The sequence below is a fragment of the Myotis myotis genome, unplaced genomic scaffold (genome assembly GCF_014108235.1).
Source record: "Myotis myotis isolate mMyoMyo1 unplaced genomic scaffold, mMyoMyo1.p scaffold_m19_p_7, whole genome shotgun sequence".
Taxonomy (NCBI): domain Eukaryota; kingdom Metazoa; phylum Chordata; class Mammalia; order Chiroptera; family Vespertilionidae; genus Myotis; species Myotis myotis.
Genome location: NW_023416379.1, coordinates 19,700,965 through 19,726,595, shown reverse-complemented (window position 1 = coordinate 19,726,595; position 25,631 = coordinate 19,700,965). Strand labels below are relative to the sequence as shown.

At 39.5% G+C, this 25,631-nt stretch overlaps 1 protein-coding gene across 1 annotated transcript in view; it reads left to right on the top strand.

Moving 5' to 3' along the window:
- Positions 1 to 24,492, top strand: part of ARHGAP18 (Rho GTPase activating protein 18) — a 122,289-nt gene extending 97,797 nt beyond the window's left edge. The window contains exons 10-15 of the mRNA XM_036316993.1: positions 1,568 to 1,650; positions 7,185 to 7,391; positions 8,066 to 8,206; positions 17,211 to 17,335; positions 21,735 to 21,796; positions 22,964 to 24,492. Coding sequence (XP_036172886.1) covers positions 1,568 to 1,650; positions 7,185 to 7,391; positions 8,066 to 8,206; positions 17,211 to 17,335; positions 21,735 to 21,796; positions 22,964 to 23,055 — 710 coding nt within the window. The 3' untranslated portion in view covers positions 23,056 to 24,492. The remainder of the gene's footprint in view (positions 1 to 1,567; positions 1,651 to 7,184; positions 7,392 to 8,065; positions 8,207 to 17,210; positions 17,336 to 21,734; positions 21,797 to 22,963) is intronic.
- The last annotated feature ends 1,139 nt before the right edge of the window (positions 24,493 to 25,631 follow it).

The window sequence follows — 25,631 nt, the reverse complement described above, 5'->3', positions numbered from 1 at the left end:
AAAAACAATAGGTAATTATATACGTGTTTTCCGATGGTCTTAGGCGACCCCTGTGAAAGGGTCGCGACCCACAGGTTGAGAACCGCTTCCTTATAGTGCCAAGAGGCCAACAAAAAAGGGACAATGCCACATCCTGGTGACCGCCTGTTTCACTTCCAAATGTGTCCACGTTTGAGAGTAGAAGGGGGACTGTTAACGACTATGGTGAGCTACAGTGTCAACCAGAACTATTCCAGGCTATTTTTTTTGAAATTATATTTGAGGTATAATTGACCTACAATATCATATCAGTTGCAGGTATATGGCGTAATGATTCAGTATCTGTCTATGTTATGAAATGATCACCACAATAGGTTTAATTAATATATGTCACCATACATAGTTATGGATGTTTTTTTCTCTTGCTGAGAAATTTTAAGATCTACTCTCTTAAGTATCTTTCACACATGCAGCACAGTATTATTAAATGGAGTCACTAGGACATATGCTGTATATTACATCCCCTGACTTATTTCTGTTATAACTGGAAGTTTGTACCTTTGGCCCCCCTTCACTCATTTGCTCCCACCCCAGCAAAACACCACCAATCTGTTTCCTGTACCTATGAGCTTGGCTTTTTTTTTTTTTTTAAATAGAGTCTACATATAAGCGAAATCATATGTTACTTGTTTTTCTGTCTACTTATTTCACTTAGCGTACTTCCCTCAAGGTCCATCCATGTTGTCACAAATGGCAAGATCTCATTCTTTTTAACGACTGAATAATATTCTGTTGTAGTCCAAGCTATTCTCAAAGCATGTAATAATGTTTAGATGATTCCAGTGGGTCATAGCATAACATTTCTTAAGAATTTCTAGGGCAGACGTGATTGAAATCATCTTCTGCTTAAAATATTTTTTTCAGTGGTTCAGTTGCACTCTTTTACACACATTCCTTAGATGTGGATTTAAGGACCACATTTATTTCTGACAAACAAATGCCAGAACGACTCCAAATATCCATGATTGTCACGGTCAATGTACCAAATGTGATAAATATCAGTGATGGTCATGTACTTGTTCGACTCTTCCTGCTGGTTGGTTTACAATTCATTCCACAAATGTTTATTGAACACCAATTGCGCTCAGGCTCCGTGTTACATATCCCTGTTGGAACTGATGGACTCTTACCACGTAATCTGTTCACTTTTCATCAAAAGAAACAAACTTGACTGTTGCAGATTCACCCTGACACCATACATGCAGGGTCCTGTCCTCCATGTCTTTTATGGGGACACAATTCCATGTAGACGTTGAAATTGTTTTCAAAGCACTAATGTGTGTCAGCAAATGGGGGCCGCTTGTCCAGTGATCGCAGTTGGAGTGAGCATCTGAGAGAGAAACTCTGGGGCGGTGGTTCCCTGATCTCCCTCCCACAAACACTCCCCAAGGAGGCTGCTCGGTCGTGGTCTTACATGTCACAGCGATGTTTATGCTAAATAACCTTTTCCTTACAACATGAGAAAAGAAAGTGCAGATAACATTTAGCAAAGAAAAGAGTGCCCACTTATTTAATAATCTGTCTGCAGATCTTCCAACCAAGAAGCAGCAACTACAGGCTTTGAACCTGCTGGTCCTGCTCCTGCCGGATGTGAATCGCGACACACTGAAGGTCAGCGGGGCTCCTTTCCCTTAAATATCCCTCAGAGCCACTGTTTGTGGCAAAACAATATGATGTTGTCATGGAAATATCAGTAGTGACCCATAAAGAAAAGACCTGATTTTAAGGACACATGGGGAAGTCTAACTCTATTTATTTATTTACTAGGTTAGTCATGTTAATGCCATTATGAGGTGTTTTGTGTTTTAAATTTTGCAGTGACATTTCTTCTACCAAAACAGATGATTGAGATTTATTTGTGTGTTTTTTTAACCTATATTTTTTTATTGTAGCTATCTCCCATTCCCACTCTGCCCAGCCCCCTCCCCCTCCCCCCAGGTCTTCACCACCCTATTGTCTGTGTCCATGGGCTATGCACATAAGTATATAAGTCCGTGGTTTATCTCTCCTCACCCCACGCCCCCACATCAAGGTGTGACAGCCTGTTCTGTGCCTCCATGCTTTGGGAGGTTCATTTGTTAATGGAAACGTGGGCGTTTTTTGTTTTTTTTTCTTCTTTCTATTTTCCTACATTTTCAAATTTTATTTAAGGAGCATGTACTACTTTTAGTAAGGTGCAAAATGAATGTTTAAAAAGAAAATCCTAAGAGTCATCACATATAACCCACTGTTGCCTAAAGTTATTACATGTGTTTGGAGTTTGGACTGAGATATAATGATGATTTCCAGTGGTTCTCAACCTTCCTAATGCCGTGACCCTTTAATACAGTTCTTCATGTTGTGGTGCCCTCCAACCATAAAATTATTTTCGTTGCTACTTCATAACTGTAATTTTGCTACTGTTATGAATCGTAATGTAAATATCTGATATGCAGGATGTATTTTCAGGCATTGCGACCCACAGGTTGAGAACCATTGGTAGCCAAAGATAGATGAACTCAAAGAAATTCTAGTTATTTCCCTGAGGGCTTATCCTGAGTTGCTGATGTTTATCATGATTTCAAAATGTTTTGGTCTAATATTATATGATTTAATTCCATCTATTAGAAGTGTTGTCAGAGTCTTTTATAATAATTGGTAGATTGCTCTACATTAATTTATTTTCCTTAATGATGAGAGTTCATAGGGTAGTAAACTTTTATAAAAGAAACAGAGAAAACTTCAAAAGTATAATTTAGAGCCGTGGACAGCGTGGCTCAGTTGGTCAGTTGGTTGAATGTTGTCTCATGCTTAACAATTTGATTCCCGCTCAGGGCACATACCCCGATTTTGGGTTCCATTCCGGTTTAAGTGTGTGTGAAGTGGGCAGAGGGTTGGCAGCCAATCGATGTTTCTCACACCAATGTTTCTCTCTCTCTCTCTCTCTCTCTCTCCCTTCCTCTCTCTCTCTTAAAAAAAAAATCAATAAAAAATTAAATAAAAGTATAATTTAAAAAGAATATTAATCTTAAGTTTTGCCATTGCCTTCAAAAGATTTTTTTTATACAGTTAAGGGTGGAACCCTTGCCCTTTTACCCCCTACATCCCTACTTTTCTTTCTATTTAAAATGAAATATCATGTTAAGAAATTTCATGTCAAGAAAACAAAACTACCAGTTGGTAAATCTTTGGAAATTTCCCCCTGAATCTCATTAAGGTTCCTTGAACTGACACTAGGTGAGGGGTAGTTCTTCCATGCCCATGAATGAATGTTAATCCTCAGCTTGTCTGGATTAAAGCAGTTTTTGAGGATTCTGGAGTGAAAACACTCCATGGCTACAGGAGAACTCCCAAAGAATTAATCCCATGACGAAGTCAGAAAAAATTCTGTGCTTAAATGATTGTCAGATGAGTCATGAGAGCATCAGGTTTGGTTTTGTTTTGGAGGCAGAGGCCAACTCCAGTTAGGGTTACATTCAGGCGTTGTGTGACCCGGTGGCATTGTAGGGGTGACCATGGCGGCGTTGTAGGGGTGACCATGGTGGCTGAGGCAGGGGCAGTGGGCTCAGGACAAAGTGGGACTGGTTCCAGTCTGTTCTCTGCTTGCCGGCTGTGCCCATAACACAGGCTTTAACTCCCCAGAAATGGGGGCTTAATCCTTCTTTTTCTTATTCACATGAAGGTGCCTGTCTGTGTGGGCCTTCGAATGACCAATAGGAGGTGGGAATCGAAAGACACACAATGGACTTAAAATATGCCTGCATTTGAATGAGTTCAAACAGTGGTGGGAGGAAGCACTGCTTCCAATATGGTCACTATTGGGCAAGGCTGGTCTACAGTTCATTTTTGTAGTTTGCCTGCAAAATCTGAGGCACATCATTTTTAAAATTCTGTTTAAGAATATATATATTTTTAAATGTGAGCGGTTTTAATTTTTATATGCAAAGTTACTGGGAGTACAATTTTATAAGTAAGGTTGGAAATACGTTTGGGGGTAAAAAAGTTGGAAAATGCAAACAAGTCATTTTACGATTTCACATAAGCTTTAGTAGTGTAACTAGCCAACTCTGATGAAGGTCCAAACAAGATTTCTAATCACAGAAACAGTGGAACAGGTACCATTTGTACAAGAGAATAAGCCATTTAAATGTAGTCCCATAAAGGAACAGGGGAACTCCATCTGAAAGCAATTTCAGGAAGCTTAATGCAAACTTCTCCCGTCTTTCCAGCCCTCGGACCACGCCCTCAGTTGCCATTAGAGGGAAGGGTATGATTGTGTAGACTATTTCTACAGCATATTTAAAGGAGAGAGGGCACTGGGTTAAACACCATGTTCTTGTTTAAGCATAGAGCTCTGGGCAAGTTGCTTGACTAGGATTTTTTTTTTAAAACTTGGGATTATTGTGCATTTTGATCAATGATCATACCTTTCTTTGACTTGGAAGAATAACAAAGACTGAGGTTAAGATATCAATACGGGACCCATAGGAATATATTTATTGGCATTTGTTTATCCTTTTTGTAGTTTTAAAAAAATATTAAGTGTGTTAGGGTAGCATTAGCTAATAATATTACATCCATTGCAGGTGTACAACTGTATCTTACAATAACTGTGCTCCATGTGTCTGGTCTCCTCCATCACCATGTATTTGACCCCTTTTCCCGCTTCCTCCTTCTCACCCCCACTTCTTCTCTGGTAACCACCATTCTGTTGTCTGTGTCTATGAGTTTGTTTTGTTTGTCCATTTGTTGCTTTTTGTTTTATAGCCCACATTTGAGTGAAATCATATGGTTCTTTTCTTTCCGTCTGATTCATAATACCCACTCTCAAGATCCATCCGTGTTTCCGCAAATGGCAATATTTCACCATTTTACAGCTGAGTAGTATTCCATTGTGGGTATGGCCGCATCTTTATCCATCCAGGACACTAAGGCTCCTTCTATCTCTGGGCTTATTGTGGTGCAATGAACGTAGGGGTGCATATATTTTTACAAATAAGTGTTTTAAAATTTGGGGGGTAGATACTTAGAAGAGGATTACTGGGTCATATGGTAGGTCTAGTCTTAATTTTTTTAGGCAGTTTGTTAACATGTACTGCCTCACTTCATCCTGGCAGGCTAGAAGATTAGTATTCCCACTTTACCGATGAGAAGACCAAAGAGTAGAGATAGCAAAAGGCTTTGCTAGAATCACACATAGCTAGTAAGTAACTGCTGGAATTTAAACTGGGTTTTACACTTGTTTTATAAGAGTCAGTAATACTTATAAAATACCAGGCTGGCGATAGCTACCTTTTTTAAAGGGCAGTTCTTCGAGTTTAAATGAAGAGAAAGTACATCTGAAGATGAAGTTCTTTCAGCAAGGGCTAGGCTAATATTTTATTAATTTCAAATCTACACAGACACACATTCTAATATTCTGACAGTAATATTTTGAATAACCTTATTGCATATGCACACCACAATTAAAATGGTTCATTACCTAATCTTTGTAATTTATGCTCCTAAAGAAAGAGATACACTGATCCCTGAGTAATTATTCTGCTCTATGGAACAGAATTAAATACTTTTTTCCAAACCTCACCGATTAATCTTTTGTCCTCATTTGAGAAGGTATTGTTTCTATAAAATCTTATGCTTGGATTACAATTTAACTTTCTGAGCACTCCACTGGGAATTAAATACATAAATCTCATTGTTAGACACTAAGGCTATGCTTTTAGTTTGTTTCAAATTTTTCAGATCTATATAGCAGCTAAATTTGATTCAAGATCAACCTGTTAGGAGTGTTTTCCCCCTGAAATTCTGTGGGAGATGAATACTTCCCCCCACCCCACCCCCCTTTCCTATTTTGGTATAGTTTATTTGACCTTTTTCAGGTAGGGATTTTAAGCTAAATAAGAAACTGATTTCTTTTAGTAGTTAAGGAATCAGAAACAAAAGCCAAATAGACCTGCCATTACATTGCTTCTCCACCATTTGCTAGCTCTATGACCCCTGGCAAGTTGCTTACATTCTCTTAGCCAATGTTTTCTCATCTGTAAAGTAGGGATAATTACAGCATCAATCTCCAGCAAGGATTAGGTGAGATGAGCTCTCTGGTGTACTTAAAGCAACCTCACCCATAGAGAACACTGAATACCTGTGCAGTGATTGTTATTGTTCTGGAGCAGCATTAATCAAGAAAGAAGGTAAAATAAATAAATAAATAAATAAATAAATAAATAAATAAATAAATAAATAAGAAAGACGGTAAAAGAAGAACTTAGAGCTCTAAGCCCTTTCAGGAGGAGGGTCGTCTTCCTGTGGCTTTGGGGCAGGATAGGCCCAGCGGACACCTGGGTGTTGGGAATAGAGGTGGGAAGTGACTGGTATCAAACTGAGCATAAACTAGCCCGTTCTGGCGAAAAGTTCCTTTTCATTCATTCATTCGTGTGCTTTTTTAAGACCCTCTTCCTCCCCTTGTTCTCCCCATCATAATCCCCATTTGTTTTAGATTTCATGGCAGCTATTGAGTGCCTTAGAGCAAATGGAACTAAGATTAAATGAGCCTTTTTAAGGGGATCGTTTTTGTTTTTTAACCCCCGAAGTTAAAAGAACGCACTTCCTGAAGCAAGTGAATATTTGTACGATATTTTAAACTGCTCCCCAGTGCTCCATAGCTCTGGTAGGCTCTTGGTCTGATACGTCTCTGTTCCTGTCCCCGCTACCTGGTTCAGACACGTGTCCTTTCTGCCCTATTCCCAGCGCCATAGTCTGACCAGACACAAGGCCTCACCTCGGGGTGCGTTCACCAAATGGAGAAGCTTTCATGCCAGGCCTGCTGGGTGTGGCTAGTGGGCTGTGGTCATGCACAACTTTTTTATTAAATTAAAAAAATGTATTTTATTGATTTCAGAGAAGAAGGGAGAGGGAGAGAGATAGAAACATCAATGATGAGAAAGAATCATTGATCAGCTGCCTCCTGAACACCGCACATTGGGGATTAAGCCCACAACCTGGGCATGTGCCCTGACCAGGAATTGAACTTTTGACTCTCAACCACTGAACCATATTGGCTGGGCACAAGTTATTTTTTTAACTAAATAAAAATCCCATATGCTACAGTGCTCTAATCTCTCATCTTCACATACAGCACAAATCTCAAAGAGTCATTTCTCTTTCAGGCCCTGCTTGAATTTCTCCAAAGAGTAATAGACAATAAAGAGGAAAATAAGATGAACGTCAAGAATGTGGCTATGGTCATGGCCCCCAACCTCTTCATGTGTCATGCATTGGGTTTGAAGTCCAGCGAACAGCAGGAATTTGCAATGGCAGCTGGGACAGCTAATACCATGCACTTAATGATTAAGTATCAAAAACTTCTGTGGACAGTAAGTGTATATTTTTAAGCTTTGTTAATAAGTGATGATATCTAGATTCTGAAGTCTTTTTATTAATTGTTATCTTCTCCATAAAAAGGTAACCAACCAATGTAGGTGATTTCAAATGTGATTAAAAAAATTAATATCCATGTGTTAAATCTTTTTAATATTTTAAAATGCTAGCATTATTTTATTATTTCAATTTGGTCACTTCTAAAATATTTTGAGTACTGGTTGTTCTGGGATTATTGCTAGATACTCGTCAGCTCTCGCGTATTTGTGAGTTTTTCTTTCTCTCTTGATGGGAGAGCTGGTTGGCCATTAGACAGGGACTGCAGGTTAGCTGGAGGCGAGGCTGTAGAGAGGTAGCCCCTAATGCCAGTCTCCTCAGGCTGTCTCGTCTTAGCATCCCAGGCAGTGATGACGGCCACTATGTCCTTGAGCCTCTCCAAGCCTCTCCTTGAACTTTGCACAGTCGATGGTGAGCTGCATCCTGCGGATACCATGTGCACATAGTGAATGAATAATATAGTGCATTACGTTTCACCGATGTAGTGCAGAGGGCATGCAAAATGGCATAGTCTCATCAAAGAGATGAAGCCCTTACTAAGTATAATTATTTCCATAGTTTAAAATGCTGCCACTTCTCTTCCCTCCCCAAACTTAATTTCATTTCTCCACAGATCCCCAAGTTTCTTGTCAACCAAGTGAGGAAGCAAAACACCGAAAACCTGAAGAAAGATAGGAAAACAATGAAGAAATTGCTGAAGAAAATGGCTTATGACCGAGACAAATATGACAAGCAAGACAGAAGTACAAATGATGTAAGAATATGTGTTTGCACAGATGTCAGTGTTGTTTTTAGTATCACGCACAGCAAAGAGGTCTGCGTGTGTTTGTTGTATGACTTTCTACACACTCCTAGGTCCTAGCACCACGTGTAAGTGAAAGGCACCCGTGTCAGTGAGCACTCCTGCAGCCGGTAATGCTCGTCTGGACGGTTGCTCAGGTGTTGGGGATTCAGAGAGTGGGCTGCTAATTGGTAACGAAGGAAGGTAAGACCAGAACGTCTCAGCACACACTCACCCACACATACACAACAAAGCACTTCCCGGAGACGCCAGCTGCCCAGGGAGTGTGGAATGTCTAGTGAGTCAAGAGTCCCTTGTGCGGACTCTTTTTCCTTCAGTGTTCTCATCTGTGAAATGGGGAAGAAGAACTAACCCACAAAGACAGAGAGGCCAGTTTGTGTTGTGCCTGGGATGCTCCTGGGCTTTAGTAAGTATTTAAAGGTTCTTCACTGGATCATAAAAAGAATTTGGAGACAATGAAAATATTTCAAAAAAGAAATATTTACAGACTGCTGTAAGAATACATTAAAATCTGGGTTTAAAATCGTGAAATATGCATGAAAACACATTTGGGAAGAGAGTTAACAGAGCTCTAACTTGAAACCTTAACGTGAAATGAAAGGGTTTCTATTGTTCTATTTAGAGTGATGACACCTCCCCCCCATCACCATTGAGGTTAGTCAGTTACATGCTGCCATCTTGTGGCATAATGTGGAAATGCAGTTACCAGCCTTTGATATTTCTGCTTTGGCCTACTTAAGGATCCAGTAATTGAAACAAACAGAAACCTCCTTTATTGATAGCTCTTACTCTTACAAAGTAAAATTTCTTGTCTTTAAATAGTTTTGGTCAATTTTCATGTATCTTAAAAAACAGAATTTAATGAAGGGAAATTATAAATAGTATTTCTATCTTTTTGCAAAAGGGCTTGATATAGGTTAGAAAGGATTTTTGAGATATCATTTCTATTTAACTTAAGATGTTTACTTCTTCTAAAACCACTAAAAGTATTTGAATGTCTTTGTGTTTTGTACCCTCGCTTTTCATATTAACTTAGGTGACTCTATAGCCTTTTTTCTTTTGTACGGCAGATATAACGTGATATTCTGAGGCCCAGTATATAGCTAAGGAAACAGAATTTGTGCTTTACCTTTGTAATAATAACATTTTTAAATAAAAATTAAGAGTTACATTTTGGTAGTATGTAAATACTATTGTCACTTACAGAAAAACAGCATTTACTTGGATTTCTTTAGTTTTACAGCGTGAGCTGGTCTGAGAATTTTCTCTGTACTTGTTAGAAGCTATTTTGTCATTTTAAGACTTGGGATTTAAATCTCAGTTTTATCTTGTATTAGCTGTGACTCAGTTTCTCCATGTTTTGGGTTTCTCGCCTGTGAAATTCAGCAGATCTTTTAACAAAATGCTGCTAAGTGCATTTTGGTTCCAAGCCCACACTCCCTGACAGGCATTCAAAGGTAGATGGGGCTGGCCTCGCCCACAGGGAGCAAGGGAAGGATTGACCTTAGAGGGGCAAGGGAGTGTGATGGAAGCCTGAATCGGGAATATCGGGCTACAGAACAGGAAATGGGCATCCGAGAGACCTCACTGGGGAGCAGAGCTAAGATGTGAAAAACTCTAACTTTACTCTGGCAGCAAACTGAAGGCACAGGTGTTGCCAGCAGAGCAAGCTTCCTCGCGGAGTTGTAGCTGTATGTGGTCATGGCCAGGGAGGTTTGTTCAGCCTGTCGCTTTGGTTGAAAAATTTTAATCAGTTGCCACAGTTTTTTTTTCAAGTGTCTATTATTTTATTAGGGGGGGGTAAATATACATAGGAAACAATTACAGAACAAGAAATAAAGTCCAAGATCATATCCAATACTATGGGTATGTGGTGAGTCACTAAATAATCAGAGTTTTCTGCATAAGTTTCCATCAGTTGCCAGAACTTTAAAGCTAAAAGGTTTAACATTGAAGTCTGGATTTCCATCTTAACTTGACAAATTGTATGTAGGAGCATCCCTGTGTCCCCTCTAGGTAGGGGGCCTTCCCTGCGGGGTAATAATCTTCTGGATCTGAGCAGCAAATGTTCCTTTTGGGTGGAACACAGGCCGACTACTCTGAATAAGCCACTTCCTCCTCCCGCCGTCCCCCACCTCCCCCCCCCCCCCCAACACACACTGTCTTGTTAGTTTGTGTTTCTTGACTATTTCCCCAAATCAATTGAATATGCAGCACAAAACTATAGGGCATGAAACTGCCCGGGATATTTTATTTGTTTGTTAAGCTACTATTTGATGTGTGCCTGTATCTAAGTGGTTGGCCATGGAAGAGGAGCTGGTAAAAGAGGCCCACAGATGGTAGGATGCAAGAGAAAGTTGAAGATTGTAGTGTCTTAGAAGCTTGGAGGTGGAGGGAAGTCAGGGAAAGAGCTTGGTTAGTGGCCCAAATTCTGCAGGGAAGCCAAGTACCGTGCGCATTGATTGGATAGAGGTCCACCAGAGCTTGCATTTGAAAGGCCAGTTGTGACTTTCTCCAAAGCATTGTCATTGCGTGTTGATGGGAGAAGCCAGATTGCCAGTGACTGAAGAATGTAAGACAGGAGGTTGTAGATCATGAAAATTCTTCAAGGTCATATTTTTAAAGCATTCTGTATGCTGTTAATGCTAACTATATATAGTCAGGCATTTATGTTATTAAGACATGCTTGACTAGGTAAATGAATAGTAAAAACCAGGTTGTAAGAGACACCCTCAATCTACTTAATAAGACATATTTTTAATGACTACAGCATATTAATTGTTTGGTACAAATGCAAATTTTTTAATTTCTTAAATACTAATGAGACATCTCTTAATTACTTCAGGAAGAAACACTTTGTGAAAAATAACAAAAAGGCAGACCATTACAAATAACCATGTAATGATAGCCTTCAATTATGTAGTTGGGATTGAGATCACACCCTCCCACACACAAACACACCATGCACACATGCATCTACGCACCATCACACATCCGAAGCGTGTGCTTGAAGACATAGCCCCAGCTCTGCTATTCGTGAGACAGTAGTGACAAGTCATTTAACATCTCTGGGCCTCAATTTCTTCTACAAAATGAGAGGGTAAGGCCAGATTAACGGGGTTTAACCATAAGTATGGCTAGCAGCATCTTGTACTGGGACAGTTCTATATGTACTATTACGAGATTTTCCTAACATGCACAAAAATAGAATAGCCTACGAACCCCCCTAAACCCATCACCAATAATCAGACTCATTTTTCTGATCTTATTCCATCTTGTCTCTCACACCTTTTTTCTCCTTTTAGTATTTTTAAGGAAAATAGAGATATCCCATCCTTTCCCCCATAATTGCCTTAGATGGCATCTTTGCCTGATAAGGACCCAGAGCAGCTTTGGTGAGCATCTAGTCATGAATTACTGGATCCTGCAAGCCTCCAGTCCATGGAGGCTTTTTTTGTGTGTGTCAGTCAAGCTCACCTCTCAAAGGAAAGGGAAGCTGTACGTGTAGGAGAGCGTGTGGGCACACAGTGGGGCTCTGTGAGAGTCTGTGAACTAAGCCAAACTGCTCAGCACATCTGTCCTCACTGGTAGAGGGAACAAAAGTCCTCTCCCCTATGGTTACCTCAGTGTTAACTCAGGGTGATCTAGTGTCATACTCTTCATTGATAGTTGAACTCAAGTTTCAGAGAGCTAGCCTGACGTGCCGATCGCTCCAGAACAATCTTGTAACATTTGAAGGTCGAGCTTTGGACATGGGAAAGAAACCCAGAAGAACCCTGGAGTGGTCAGTGCAGAGTGGGCTCCGGGTCCTTTGTGATGGGTTGTGTGTCTTCAGGCAGATCTCCATGTAGAAGTCCATCTCTGGTTTCACTGGCAGCTCTGCCCCGGGCATTGTGGCCGGTCTTGGTTCAAGCATCTGCTTTAGGTCTGGAAACAGTGTTTGGATCTACTTGGGACCCATGTGGAAAATCAAGCTCAAAATCATGTTTCTTTTAAAGATAGCCTTTGATTTTTTTTTATATAGTGCATAAAAATGCCATATTAAAAGAGAAAACTATCAGAGCTTATTTCTTTGTAAATTAAATGCTTATTAACTCTGAATGCCCTTTCAGACCCTTCTTTAAAATTCTCTGAATCTGTGAGTTGGGTAAAAGTTTCAGTATTTGGATAACCAAGGCCCAATTATAATCAGAACAGAGACAGTTCAAGGTAGTAGAGAATGCCTTCTATATTTTTACCTCCAATCAGACTAATATGATGAATATGCCATTTTAGTTTAAGATACCTTGCTAAAATGTCCTTGTTTAATTTTCTAAAATATGTGTTATGCTGTCTGGCTGTTTTTTGAGATAGCTGTATTCCCGATTTGCCCTTTGAAGATAAAAGGTTTCTCTGTAGCATGAAAAATGTCAGCTTTTCATTTAAATTAGCTGTTAATTTTTTTAAAAAATGATTGAATGCCTTTTCTAAAGCTCTGACATTGTATTTTTAATCTCTAGAGTGCAAAAATAGGAGCAATGTAGTGTTTATCTACAACTTATGAAAAACACACACCAAAATCTTTGTTTATTTATCCAAAGAATAATAAATAAAATCACATTTTTAGAAATATGCTTGAGTTCAAAATGTAATACATATAACAACCCTAGGAGATAATTTTCTCTATTATAATAGTCTTTGCATGCATAAGAAATTAACTAGCATTTTGTAAGTTGTAAAATCCTTTGTGACTCAATTTTAATGGAGTATTAGTCAAATATTGCTCTTTTCTAGTCTTGCTGTACATACATAACTTCAGTTCACAAGCATGCGTGCGCACACACACACACAAGGAAGGTTACAACGATAATATTATTCACAGATCCAGTTATTATTATGGCTCAAGTTAAGAACAGACTGTTTGGCTTAATGATCAGGCATGTGTGTATGTTCAAAGTTTGGCAGCTCAGTGTAATTAGTATACTAATAGCTTTAGTGTTTGGTACAGCATGATTCTGGAGCTTAATGGTAATTGTCATACACCATTTAAATGAGAGCTTTGGCATCGCGTATTGTTTATCATCTTTAGTAACTATCATTTGGCCACTCTTATCAAGATATCCAGGAAAAACTTTCCAGAAACAATTTTTAATCGCTTCTTCTTTAACCGTTACATCTATCAGTTAAACTCATTTCTTCTCCAACTGTAAAGGGCACGGTAGAGTCCAAACTGAGTCACTCTCAGTCTTTACATTGTTGTGAGAATTTGGATGGGATATGTTACCACAGAAATGAACACTCTGAGAGTTGTTCCTATGCCCACCCGGACACACACCTCCCTAGTAGAACACAGGTTCCTAGTTGTCAGGGAATGTGGCCAGTCAGCCTGGGAAGGTGCTATGTGCCATTGGCCTGGGAAAAAGATTTTCAAGGGCAATGATACTTCATTTCCATGTGAAATGAATCCAAATTGTAGTTAGTCATTTGGGAAGGGTTAAACTCATCCAGAGCTGGCCAGGCAACACCTCCTGCTCACTGAGGGGAAGGGTGTGAGAAATGTTTAATTCCACAGCTACAGGCCATAACACGGCAGGTACATATGCGTGAGAACTCTTGAGTGCTCCCAGGACCTGCTACCTGGGCCCCTTCCCTCCAAACTCTAATTATCAGAGAGGCTCTGGGTTCCCATGTCAGCTATGGAACTGAGTCCACACGGACCCCTGGGCTGTGTTTATAGGGAAGGATGGCCATACTCTCCAAAGGATGGTCCCTGAACTCACGGAGAACCTGTAGGCTGTGGTCATATTATGGGGCCTTCAGTTGTCCATGAGCTTCTTGGAGAAAAAGGAGCTGCATCCTTAAGCAGATGCAGGCGAATGCTGGCAACTCCCTGCAGGAGGAAATGACTGAATTATCCCTGCAGCGTCTTTAATTCCGGTTCCCACTCTTCTTCCCTTCCTGTGTGTTCTCAGGAGGGGAGGGAATACCGTGTGGTCGATAGAGGCAACTGAACTGGTGTCTTTTAAACAATGTTCCTAAAACGACTTTTTTTGCTAATAAGGAAGTACACATCGTTATACTTTCTTTTATTCTAGAGACATTTTACTATTATTAGCATACCAATTTTAGTGAGAAATATTTTTGAATGATTTGTTTAATCAATCAACATTGATAGATGGCTACAGATGTGACTCAGACATGCGACATGTGACTGGGATACTGGTGTCATGTATGAGGGTTTCCATAATAAAAGAGATTCAGGGGAAGGAGGAGTTCCCTTTGACCCTGTGGACTCTGGAAAGTTCCATGGAGTTTGAGGTATTTGAGCTGGGTCTTAAAAATTGATAGTGGGATATTTCAGAGGTGAAAGAGAACATACATAAAACTTGGAAAGCGTGGTGTTTATAGCGAATTTTGACTGGCCTTTTGCATTCAAACCGTAGACTGTGCCACAAGGACTAATGGGGGGAAAGGCAAGAAGCAGAGTAAGGTTGCCGTATCCCTAAACTCTCTATGATAATATATTATTTTTCTGGGTTATTTTGCTTTTGTAACTCACTTACTGTGGACCTTCTAGATATGAAAGCTTAATCATCTCACCTTACTTCACTTTCTTTTCTTTTTCTTTTTTCTGAGAGGAAGGAAAAGTGAGAGAGAGATAGAAACATCAATGATGAGAGAGAATCATTGATCGGCTGCCTCCTGCATGCCCCCTACTGGGGATCGAGCCTGCAACCTGGGCATGTGTCCTGACCAGAAGTCGAACTGTAACCTCCTGGTTCATAGGTTAATACTCAACCAATGAGCCACACTGGCTGGGCACCTTACTTCACTTTAAATGTCAGCATATAAGATATAATTATCGGAACAATTTTTGCCACTATTACTTTCACCAAGAAAACCTATATCCAAGAATATTGGGCACTATGACTTAAGCAGAACTCCCTGGCTTTTAAATCAGGTATAGAGTAGATGACAGTCTGCAAACCCTAGCTTGCTATTCCAGGCCTGCTGTAATTCAATAATAATAAACTAACAGTTTCTAAAATACCAATATTTGTGTCCCTAACTGAGTAGACGAGGTGGGTTGGGTTTTGGGAACATGGATTCCGTGCTTCAGCTGTTGCTGTTAAAGGGTTCACTCCGGCATTCGAGTCCGGGGCCAGCTCATTGTTTCCCATGTCCTCTGAGGAAGCGTGGTGGAGGCCAGGCTGGCAGGCAGCACGGCCTCAACAGGACAGAAGCCGAGATGAAACCCCAGGGAGAAGAGCATGTCGTGTAATCCCCGAGTTCTAAGATATAGCGTTGATGTGATAACTGCTTTGAAAGGAGAAGGTAACCACACTCCCTTGTGGAATGCCCAGTTCATTGTGAGAAGTGGCTCACTTTCCAAAATGTTACAAATGGAAATAAAATCTGTCACAGACTTGAAGAAAAAGGGAAGTCAGACCTGTATCCTAGAAGCAAGGTGGAGGTCAGACACTAGAGCAGCTATCAGGCCATACTCCATGCCTCCGAAATTGGAAGGCAGCAAACCAAGGCAGGGGTCCCGGTGCAGAGGGGCAGAGGTCGCAGGAGGTGAGGGATCTGGGCACAGGTTAGGGTTGGGATGTCTTTTAGGGATCAAGTTGAGCATAAAACCCCCAGGCAGAGAAGTTAGACAAGGATGCTAGGAAGGCAGTCCCTCACTTGGCAGGGGAGTGAGTGGGTGGCCCCTAACGCTTTGTCTCTGTCTGGGTTGGACCTGATACACCTGAGGCCCTTCACTGAGTGGTCAGGTGACTGTGACAGGGTTTCTGAGGTGGCACCAGGCCCTCTATGGTCTCTCTGCAGGTGTAACAGGTGTTTGCAGCCCTGCGAGGAGGTCTTACACAACCCGTGCTCCCTCGTGCAGTCTTTTGCAGTGTAGCTTCTTTCCTGACGCCCACACTACATCCCAGGTGTTACTGAGGAGCAGTTTTAAATCTCTTGGAGACGCCTACATTTTTACGCAGCCTAATTCCAAAGCCATATTATTTTTGATGAACTTAGAAATCGCATTGATTCCTCCTGTGTTGTATCCATGCTGTATGTTTGGGGAAAATAAAGCAATTCAAGCCCATGTACATTAAAAAAACTATTGTGAGCCCCAAAATAATATTGTGCAATAAAGGACTTGTGTCTTATTTATCTGCTAGACAAGTAGACTTAGCACAATGCCTAGTACTTAGTAGATGCTTAATAAATTTGAGGGTATTTGTAATGTATAAAGCATTATTTTTAAACATTTGTGCAGGCTGTTTTTCCAGGGTCTGATTAAGACATATGGTTATAAGTAATAAATTATTTTAGCAGAATGATTAGGGATTAATTAAGCCTAATATTTCAAATGCCATAGCTGATATTTTGATTTACAATCCTCAAAATATTTCCCTGCTATCCCTCCAAATACATATCATAAATTCAAAGTGTGTGGTCACCCTGTGAGCTCATTAGTTAAGTGAGGATCAAACACAATGCCAATGTGTTAGAAGAGTGTGTTTCTCTTTAATTTTACTTTAATATTCTCAGGGACAGGAATTTTTTGTCAAATGTTGTGAATGTGCTGGAAGATTTAAAAAATGCACACATTGAAGCAGCGCACAAAATACCTGTTCTGATGCAGTGTCATCAATTGCTGCATGAAGAAGCACCCTCCCCTAGATAACCCTCAGAAGTCGGCATTAATATGGCAGTAATGGTTATTGCTGTCATTCTTTACATCTTTAAAAATAATTAAGCATTACTGCACAGGCATTATAAAGTTCCCCTATCACCATTAAGAGGATATTTGAGGTTTGATGTAATTTAGCAAATTACATTATACAGTAGTTAAGGTTTTTATGTAGTGAAGTGAAATGCAGAGAGTAGTTAAGCACACTTACCATGTAATGCATTGCACAGAGTCCCAGGTTCCAGCTGCCGCCAGCTTTGTTCCAGTGTCATTATTGCCTTGCAGGCTGACGTTCCTCAGGGAGTGATTCGAGTGCAAGCTCCTCATCTTTCCAAAGTTTCCATGGCGATACAGCTAACGGAAGAACTGAAAGCCAGTGACGTGCTTGCCAGGTTTCTCAGCCAAGAAAGGTAGAGGCCTGTTTTGTTTTAATTATTTCATGGTATAACTCACTTGCTTGCGTGTTCCCTCCCTCCCTTGCCCCTCCTTTTTTTAAAAAAAAAACTATGGGTGGTGTAAAGTGCATAGAATTGTCTTTTCAGCAGAGAAGAGGAGCAGACTTAACAGTTCGACTGTCGGAATGAGTCGAGTTCACCTGATGTAGTTTGTGTTTGCGTTGAGCCTGTTTCAAGCGGGATGTCCGAGCATCCCTTCAACGGCCTGCCGGGCTTGGCTCACAAGACCACGTGGTAGTCCTTCCAGGCTGTGGTGATTGGGGGTTAATTACTGTGTGTTAGGCTGATCACTAATTGGGATACAGCAGGATCAAAACAAACAGAAGACACATCTTTTTCTATAAAATATGATGCGTAAAAATGCTTACATTTAAAAGCAGAAGGTGAAGAATTCAGGGAGGACAACCAGCCCCTGGAGCTCCTGCCCTCAGTGAGTCGCCCAGCCTTCCCCTCTGTTCTGGGGCGGGCGGGGCATCTCTCCGATGATATCAGAGCTTACACTTACCTTCTCTTGAAATTTCAACGTTCAAACAAGTGTATTGGGTTTTCGGTTTTTAGCCTTCGAATTCTTATTTTCAGCTAAGGTTATATTTGTAATGCCCTCCCCCTCCCCATGTCCACTCATTGAAAATGAACTGATCTACATTTTTAAGAAGCCAGGGAAACTGGGGCCTTGCCATCTCAGCCCAGGAAAGTTGTCTCAGCTTTCCATAGACTTCGATCTCCTCGCGTTAACATTCAGGGCCTCCATGCGGCTTTCTTCAAATGCTCTCCGATTGTCACACAGTTACCACCAGCCCGTACTATGTCTCTGCTCCGTGGAAGGCCCTCTGCTCGATGTTGAAAGGGGCATAAAAATATATTTTAAAGTATCTCCCCTCGGGCTTTATAAAGTGGGAAAAGAGATGAGCCTGCGTAGTGAGCAGATGGTGATGAAATAAAAGAGAGGCTTATTGGTAATATCTGGGCTTTCAGGAAGCCAGCGTGAACTTCCCTCTCAGCAGCTCTCCAAAGTAAGTTCTCACATTACTTCTGTTTTCCTGATGAGAGAGACTTTCCAAGGCCACGAATTTTGTAGGCGGTGGAGCTGAGTTCTACATCTGTGGTTTCTGTCTCCAAAGACAGTCCTGAACCACTGTCCAGTGGTTCTCAACCTTCCTAATGCCGCGACCCTTTAATACAGTTCCTCATGTTGTGGTGACCCCCCAACCATAAAATTATTTTCGTTGCTACTTCATAACTGTAATTTTGCTACTGTTATGAATTGTAATGTAAATATCTGATATGCAGGATGTTTTTTCATTGTTACAAATTGAACATAATTAAAGCATAGTGATTAATCACAAAAACAATATGTAATTATACATGTGTTTTCCGATGGTCTTATGCGACCCCTGTGAAAGGGTCGTTCAACCCCCAAAGGGGTCATGACCCACAGGTTGAGAACCGCTGGGCTAGGGTCTTAGAGACCATCTCTGAACTGGGGCTCATTGGTGCCGAGTCTGGGAGCAGATGGAATTTGGGGGGATTAAGTTCAGGGGCAGTTAGAATTTCTCAGGATTAAGTCCTGGGAGCAGTTGGAATTTTTCAGATGTCTTTGCTCCCCAAAGGGTCTCTGACCTAAAATGCAGTCAATCTGCTTCCTCTCTACCCCCTGCCATGGCTTAGATGCCAACTGCTGCCAGTGTCCCCACCAGACTGTGGGAAGAATTCTTCCCGTCCCAGACGGTGTACCTGGAGGTGTGGCCAGACTCCAGATGGAGGCTGCCCTTCCAGGCGGGATCGGACTAATTTACAGAGCGCTTGCTTTCAGGACACTAGTGCTCAGTGTAGTCGGCACGTTTCTTCCTCTATGTGCAGATAACACAAGATGTGGTGATGACATTGTATATTACATTCAACTGTGCCTTTTAATATTTAGGGTATTATAGAAAGCACCAGCTTTGTGATAGTTGCCCTCTGTATATTTGGATTTTTAGTAAAAGCTGGTGGTGCTTTTACTAAATGAGCATTTGCTACCCACTGGGGCAGACTCCTTCTATTTCCTCCCTTTTCCCCAGAGGCAAGTCCAGTGAACTCTGCCCATTTGCCTCCTCCCCACCCCCCAAGTCTTCAGCCCCTTTCCTTATGCTTGGGGGTGCCGGAGGCCAGTGATTTAGATTAAAATGCCAGCTTTTCCTATTTCATCTTAGGCTAGTTTTTAGAATGTCTTTAAATTTCAGGTTCCCCATTTATAAAAGTGAACTATGATAGGACTTACATTATAGTCTTATGATGATTAACTAGGAAAATGACCATGAAGCACACAGCACTGTCTGCCTGGGCCATCTAATAATTGAAATGCTCAATAAATGTTTATATATATATATATATATATATATATATATATATATATATATCCCCTCACACACTATTTCCCCTCCTTCTCCCATTTGCATTCCACCTGTGTGGGGGTGGTTGGAAGCCCTACTTTCGTCCATCCTTGTCCTCCCCTACTTTTTCTACCAAAGCCAAAAGCACATGAATGACATAAAATAGATGCACAATAAAATCACATTCACTCACCAGTCTTTGATAAAGGCTGTTTCCTTTTCTTTGTGTGTGGACTTGTTGATTAGTATTACGTTTATGTGTACCAGGAAATCTAGTTTATGTGTCTCTCAATTGGAACAAGAACACAGATAATGGGGAAGCAATCTGAGAGCAATATTGGATGAGATTTTTTTAAATCTAGTCTCCCAAAACATTCAATTTTGTTTTCATAGGAATAATGACTCTTGGTATACTCATGGTTTACCAGGAAATGTACTACAGTATAAATAAAAATATAATTATTAAATTATTTAATTTTAAAAATAAGCATACACCAGTTCGACCAGTTCGGAAACAAACATCTTCTAGTTAGGATACAAGTCAGCGGTGGGTCTTACGCGTGAGGACATTCTATGTCCCTGAGCGGAGTGGAGTAGACAGAGTTGGATAACCAGCTAAGTCATTCCATGGTTGGTTAGAAAAGCTTCTGCCGTGCCGTATTTTTCATAACAGTTTGGATAAAAGTCAGACTTGGTTTTCTCTTCTCAGTTCCAGGGAATGTGTCTTCAGGGCCTTATATGAGTGGTTCACAAACTTTTCTATGCATCAGCACCCACTACAGAGCATTTAAAAAGATTCTTGGGCTTCATCTAGACCAGTGATGGTGAACCTTTTGAGCTCGGCATGTCAGCATTTTGAAAAACCCTAACTTAACTCTGGTGCCGTGTCACATATAGAAATTTTTTGATATTTGCAACCATAGTAAAACAAAGACTTATATTTTTGATATTTATTTTATATATTTAAATGCCATTTAACAAAGAAAAATCAACCAAAAAAATGAGTTCGCGTGTCACCTCTGACACGCGTGTCATAGGTTCGCCATCACTGATCTAGACATACTAAACCAGAGTTTTCAGAGCTCTGGGGCAGAATTCTTAGCAGGTTTTGCAGGTAAATAGTATACAGAGTTTCGAAAACCACCAAATTTTACCAGTTTTTATTGTTTGAACCTAATGTCTGGAATAGCTTATTCTTTGAAGAGTTTGACCCTGTAAATGCACCCTATGGTAAAGTATTCGCTTCTACTTTGAGTGTATATACCTCCCATATTTTGATGGCCAAAATGGGGAGGTTTATGAGCCATGTCCAATTTTTTACATTTATCTTACATAGCATTAGACCTGTCAGCACAGCAAACCCCTGATAAATACTATGGAATAAATGTATTGGGAAAACTAAGGTGCAAATATTTCTTTTCCTAGTTTTAGGAGGACCTTTTTGGTCCCTATGCTAAGTAGATGATCGTATTATTTTATTGGCAACTAAAATGTTATGGTACCTTCTTTTTAATTTTACAAAGTTAAATATTCACTTATTCGTGCTTTTAGATGTATGATTCCATTTGTTCATTTATATTTATTTTTCATCTTTTATTGTTGAAAGTATTACATTTGTCCCCTTCTCCCTCCCCCCCACCCCATTGATTTCTTCTAGCCCACTCCCCGCCCCTCCCCAGGCCTTCACCACCCTATTGTCAGTAACCCTGGGTTATGCATATAAGTTCTTTGATTGATCTCTTCCCATGCATCCACCCTCCCCTGCCTTTCCTCTGCCATTTGTTTATTTTAATTTGCAGGTGTGACATTTTTATTACATATTAGGCACATTTAACAGATGGGAAAATACAAATGTGGAGATAATTACAGTGTGTCTAAGTTATGAATTTTCCATACAAGCTAGAATTCCCCGAACACATTAAAGTGATTTACTTGCAAGCTGTCTGATGATATAACTAATCCGTTTGTTTTGCCCCTTATAGTGGGATTGCCCAGACACTCAAGAAAGGGGAAGTTTTTTTGTATGAAGTTGGAGGGAATATTGGTAAGCACATTTTGTTTGTTTGTTTGTATTTCTTATGCTGACTTGACATTGCCAATGATTATTATTTATATGTATTTATATCTTTGTGGGGAAGGGAAGGTAGAAGTAAAATATAGCATGGTGTACATTGTTGATGAATATTATGGATTTGTTTAGTGGTCTGGCCTTTCTCTTCTGACTTTGAGCTCCTTCTGTACAAATTCCCATCCATGTTGAATCTTGGCAAAGGCAAGTTTCCTAAAATAGATATAATTTCTAGAATGGTTAATAAAGTTTTTCAGAACTTTTTTCTTTTTTATATGCTTATGTCACATCTTAATAAAGGAAGTTGTTGAGCTTATTTAAGACCAAGATAACACATTTATTATAGTACAGTACTAGATATTTTTAGTGAAAGCAGAAGTTATTTTTGCCATTGCTGATTGCCTACTAAACAGTACACACACATATGTTAGTAATTTAGGGAACAGAAATAGGATAAATGGATTAATTTTGACCATGTCCTATATTTTATTTGCCTACTTTTTGTACTCATGGCGTTATTAAAATTTAAAATAAATGTTTCCCCCATTTTTTTGACCCTTATAATGGTAAGGGTGAATTGTTAACAAATAAATGAAATGGTATTTATTTCAAAATAGTAATTGAAAATATCTTAAGGTAAGTTTTGTAGAATTCTTTTTTTAGGACTTAAAAATGTTAGTAAATGTTAAAAGTTGAATGCAGAGACATGAAGGCTCATTTTTAAAGTTTAAATAAGCCACAACTCCAGTAGAAACCTGGAATTGTTACCTTGACTTGTAAGGGATATTTAAATATTTTATTTTGTATTTTACTCTTAGATTGTGGGGAATTAAGTGTGATTTCTTTCTTAGGTGGATTCAAAACTGTTGTCACCCTTAGTAAAGGTGAATACACTTTTAAGGAACCATTTAAAAGCCTGACATGCAAAGTATTTTCAACTTCCTAAATTAATTTGAAACGTGTGCATTTATAGAAAGACCACAAAACTGGCTTCTCCAATGTTTTTTGGCCAGTTTTACTAGTATAATTTTATGGGAGATATCAAACAATGAAAAATATTTAAAGTCTAAGACACAGGCTTAAGTTTAAAATTGCACCCCAGTCACCCCACTGTATTAAACAAATGCAACATGTCGTTAATAGGGGAACGCTGCCTCGATGATGACACTTACATGAAGGACTTATATCAGCTCAACCCGAATGCTGAATGGGTTATAAAGTCCAAGCCATCGTAGAAGCCCTGCTGAGACAACCCCCGGACTTCCTCAGTGATACTTGCTGGGTAAAGAGTGTAAATAAAGAAACCGCAGGACTCTTGCTATTCACATGCACCCAACCATTGGATAGTGACACTCCCAAGCCTCAAGAAGTTATAGATTTGTGCTGCTGCCAGAATTATGTTAATTATTATGTTGACTATTACTAGAAAATAAATATCTCTGGAGTGAGAGGAGAGAGGCTTAATGAACTTGTAGGCTGTTTTCATAAACTCTGTGAAATGTGCCCAGATGTGACATAGTGGTTTTTTTTTTATATATGAAATAAACCCTCTTCCTGCTCACTATTTTTTTTCTCCTAAAATCATGTATACAGTAATATATGCTTTCTTGCTTTTCTCTCCTCCTCACATCTGCCTGACCCCGATTAAGTTTGCTTTTTAATGGAAAGGATAACAAATGCCAGGTATGGCAAGTTGTGAAATTAGGACAGCTTAAAACAGCCCGAATTCAACAGAATTCCTGTGACTATCACATGTTGAATATTCATCTCTTTGAATCATTTGTTCAAAAGATAACATTCTCCTTCTCCCTGCTGTATCATATGAAGTGATTTGCATTTTTTTCAGTTCATCTGACATATGTGCACAGAGCTGTATCCACTACCAAGAAAATAGAACTGTCAGAAACTGCCAATTACCCCTGAACCATTAAAGACTTGCATACTAAGAATAAATAAAATATGTCCATGTGGAATAACTGGATTATGGATAATAAGCAAGTGAAAGCCAAATCACTTCATGTATGCCACCCTCTTCTAAAAGAAGTTTAAAAAGTCCTAGCCAGCTTTACCTATTCTCATACTAGGGATATAAATATGCATGAGAGTCTAATCCAGGAATGGCTGAGAGTGTATTCTACCCAAAGAGGGAATTTTTTTTTTTTTTTTAACTCATAAGTAAGTCTGCGGGAAGAGTTATTCCTCTGGGAATGACACAGTCCTATGAACAAGCTTTTGTTTGTGTACTTATTTTAAACAGAGTAAATTTATTAAAATGCTGCAACAAGTACTATTCCCAGGGATTTTACTGCACAAACCATAGTGCGACAAGAGATGAGCCTCTCTGTACTGTAAATAAGAGGAATAAAGTGAGAGAAAAATGTTCAATATTTTATGAGTGTAGAGTGTAGTAAATAAAAGGTGATGTCTATGAGTGCTGCACAAACCGTGTTTATGATACTTTTAGTAGTATTTTAGGAAAAAATGACACATTCTCAGAAGCTCTCGATGTCACTCTAATTAGGAGGGAAAATGTTGTTAATGAGAACGGTCATAAATTTTTAGCATATAATTACAAGAACAGCCTGTGGATATATGATCATTTAACTTTTTGGTGATTTGTGCCATTGCCTTTTTATTTAAAATTTTTTTATAATTAAATGAATTTTTCTAAATTATCTTCTCTTGGAATTATTACTTTTAGTCCTACGTGTTCATGAGTGTACTAATGGGCTAATTTTGTTCTTGTTAAAAGCCATTTCTACCCTCTTATTGCCCCTATTGCTCCTGTGGAATTTTCCAAATGGGAAGACCTGAGGGAGATAGAAACTGTTTCCTTCTTTAGTTTTGTTTTCTTAGCAAATTTCTGTTCTTTAAGATTTTTCAAAACACACTGTATTCTGGTTCTGATTTTGATGATCTATATTAATTTCCCAGTTGGCAAGCAGTACTAATGGTTTAATTTTATGAAAGCAGTTAACAACATAAAATCAAGGGCTTAAAACAGTTTAGGTATACAACTTCAAAAAAGGCAGTAGTGAATATCATGGTTTAGATAAATGGTGTCCTAAATTGTATGTCAACTAATTTTTACCATATTTACAACCCCCGGCAGATGAGGGTGGGCGGCAATAGGTTTTTTGATAATGACCAAGTGCCAGATCTTGGTAAATAAATATGAAAATGTCATTTTATTTTGACTTTTTCTTAGAACTCATGACCCATGGCCCACGTTCATTGACACTGAACAATACTGCATTTAAATGATTAATATAGATGTCTAGCTGCACTTCTAAAGAGGAGAAACTTGATAGTGTAGAGCCTCACAGGTTATTGCCTTAGAATTAACCCAAACGCTTATTTATTTATTTATTTATTTATTTAGAGAGAGTGGAAGGGAAAGGGAGAGACAGAGATAGAGAAACTTTGATGTAAGAGAGACACACATCAATTGGTTGCCTCCTGCATGCACTCCAAACTGGCTGGGAATCAAGCCTGCAACCTAGGTACCTGCCCTTGACCAGAATCGAACACAAGACCCTTCAGTCCTCAGGCCGATGCTCTGTCCACTGAGCTAAATTGGCCAGGGCCCAAATGCTTTTTTGTAATTATTTTTTCTAGTAAATTTTACTGAGAGTAGATTAGTTTTTATTTGCTTGTCTTGATGGAAATAACTATATTTGCTTTGAGCCTCAAACATCCTAACTTTTAAGGGAGTTTCTGGTGAAAGGTAGAGAGAGAGTATTTATAGAAAACTGGTTGCCCTGCACTCTTTGGGAAAAGCAGTTTATTTTCTGACTTACTGGGATTTTTC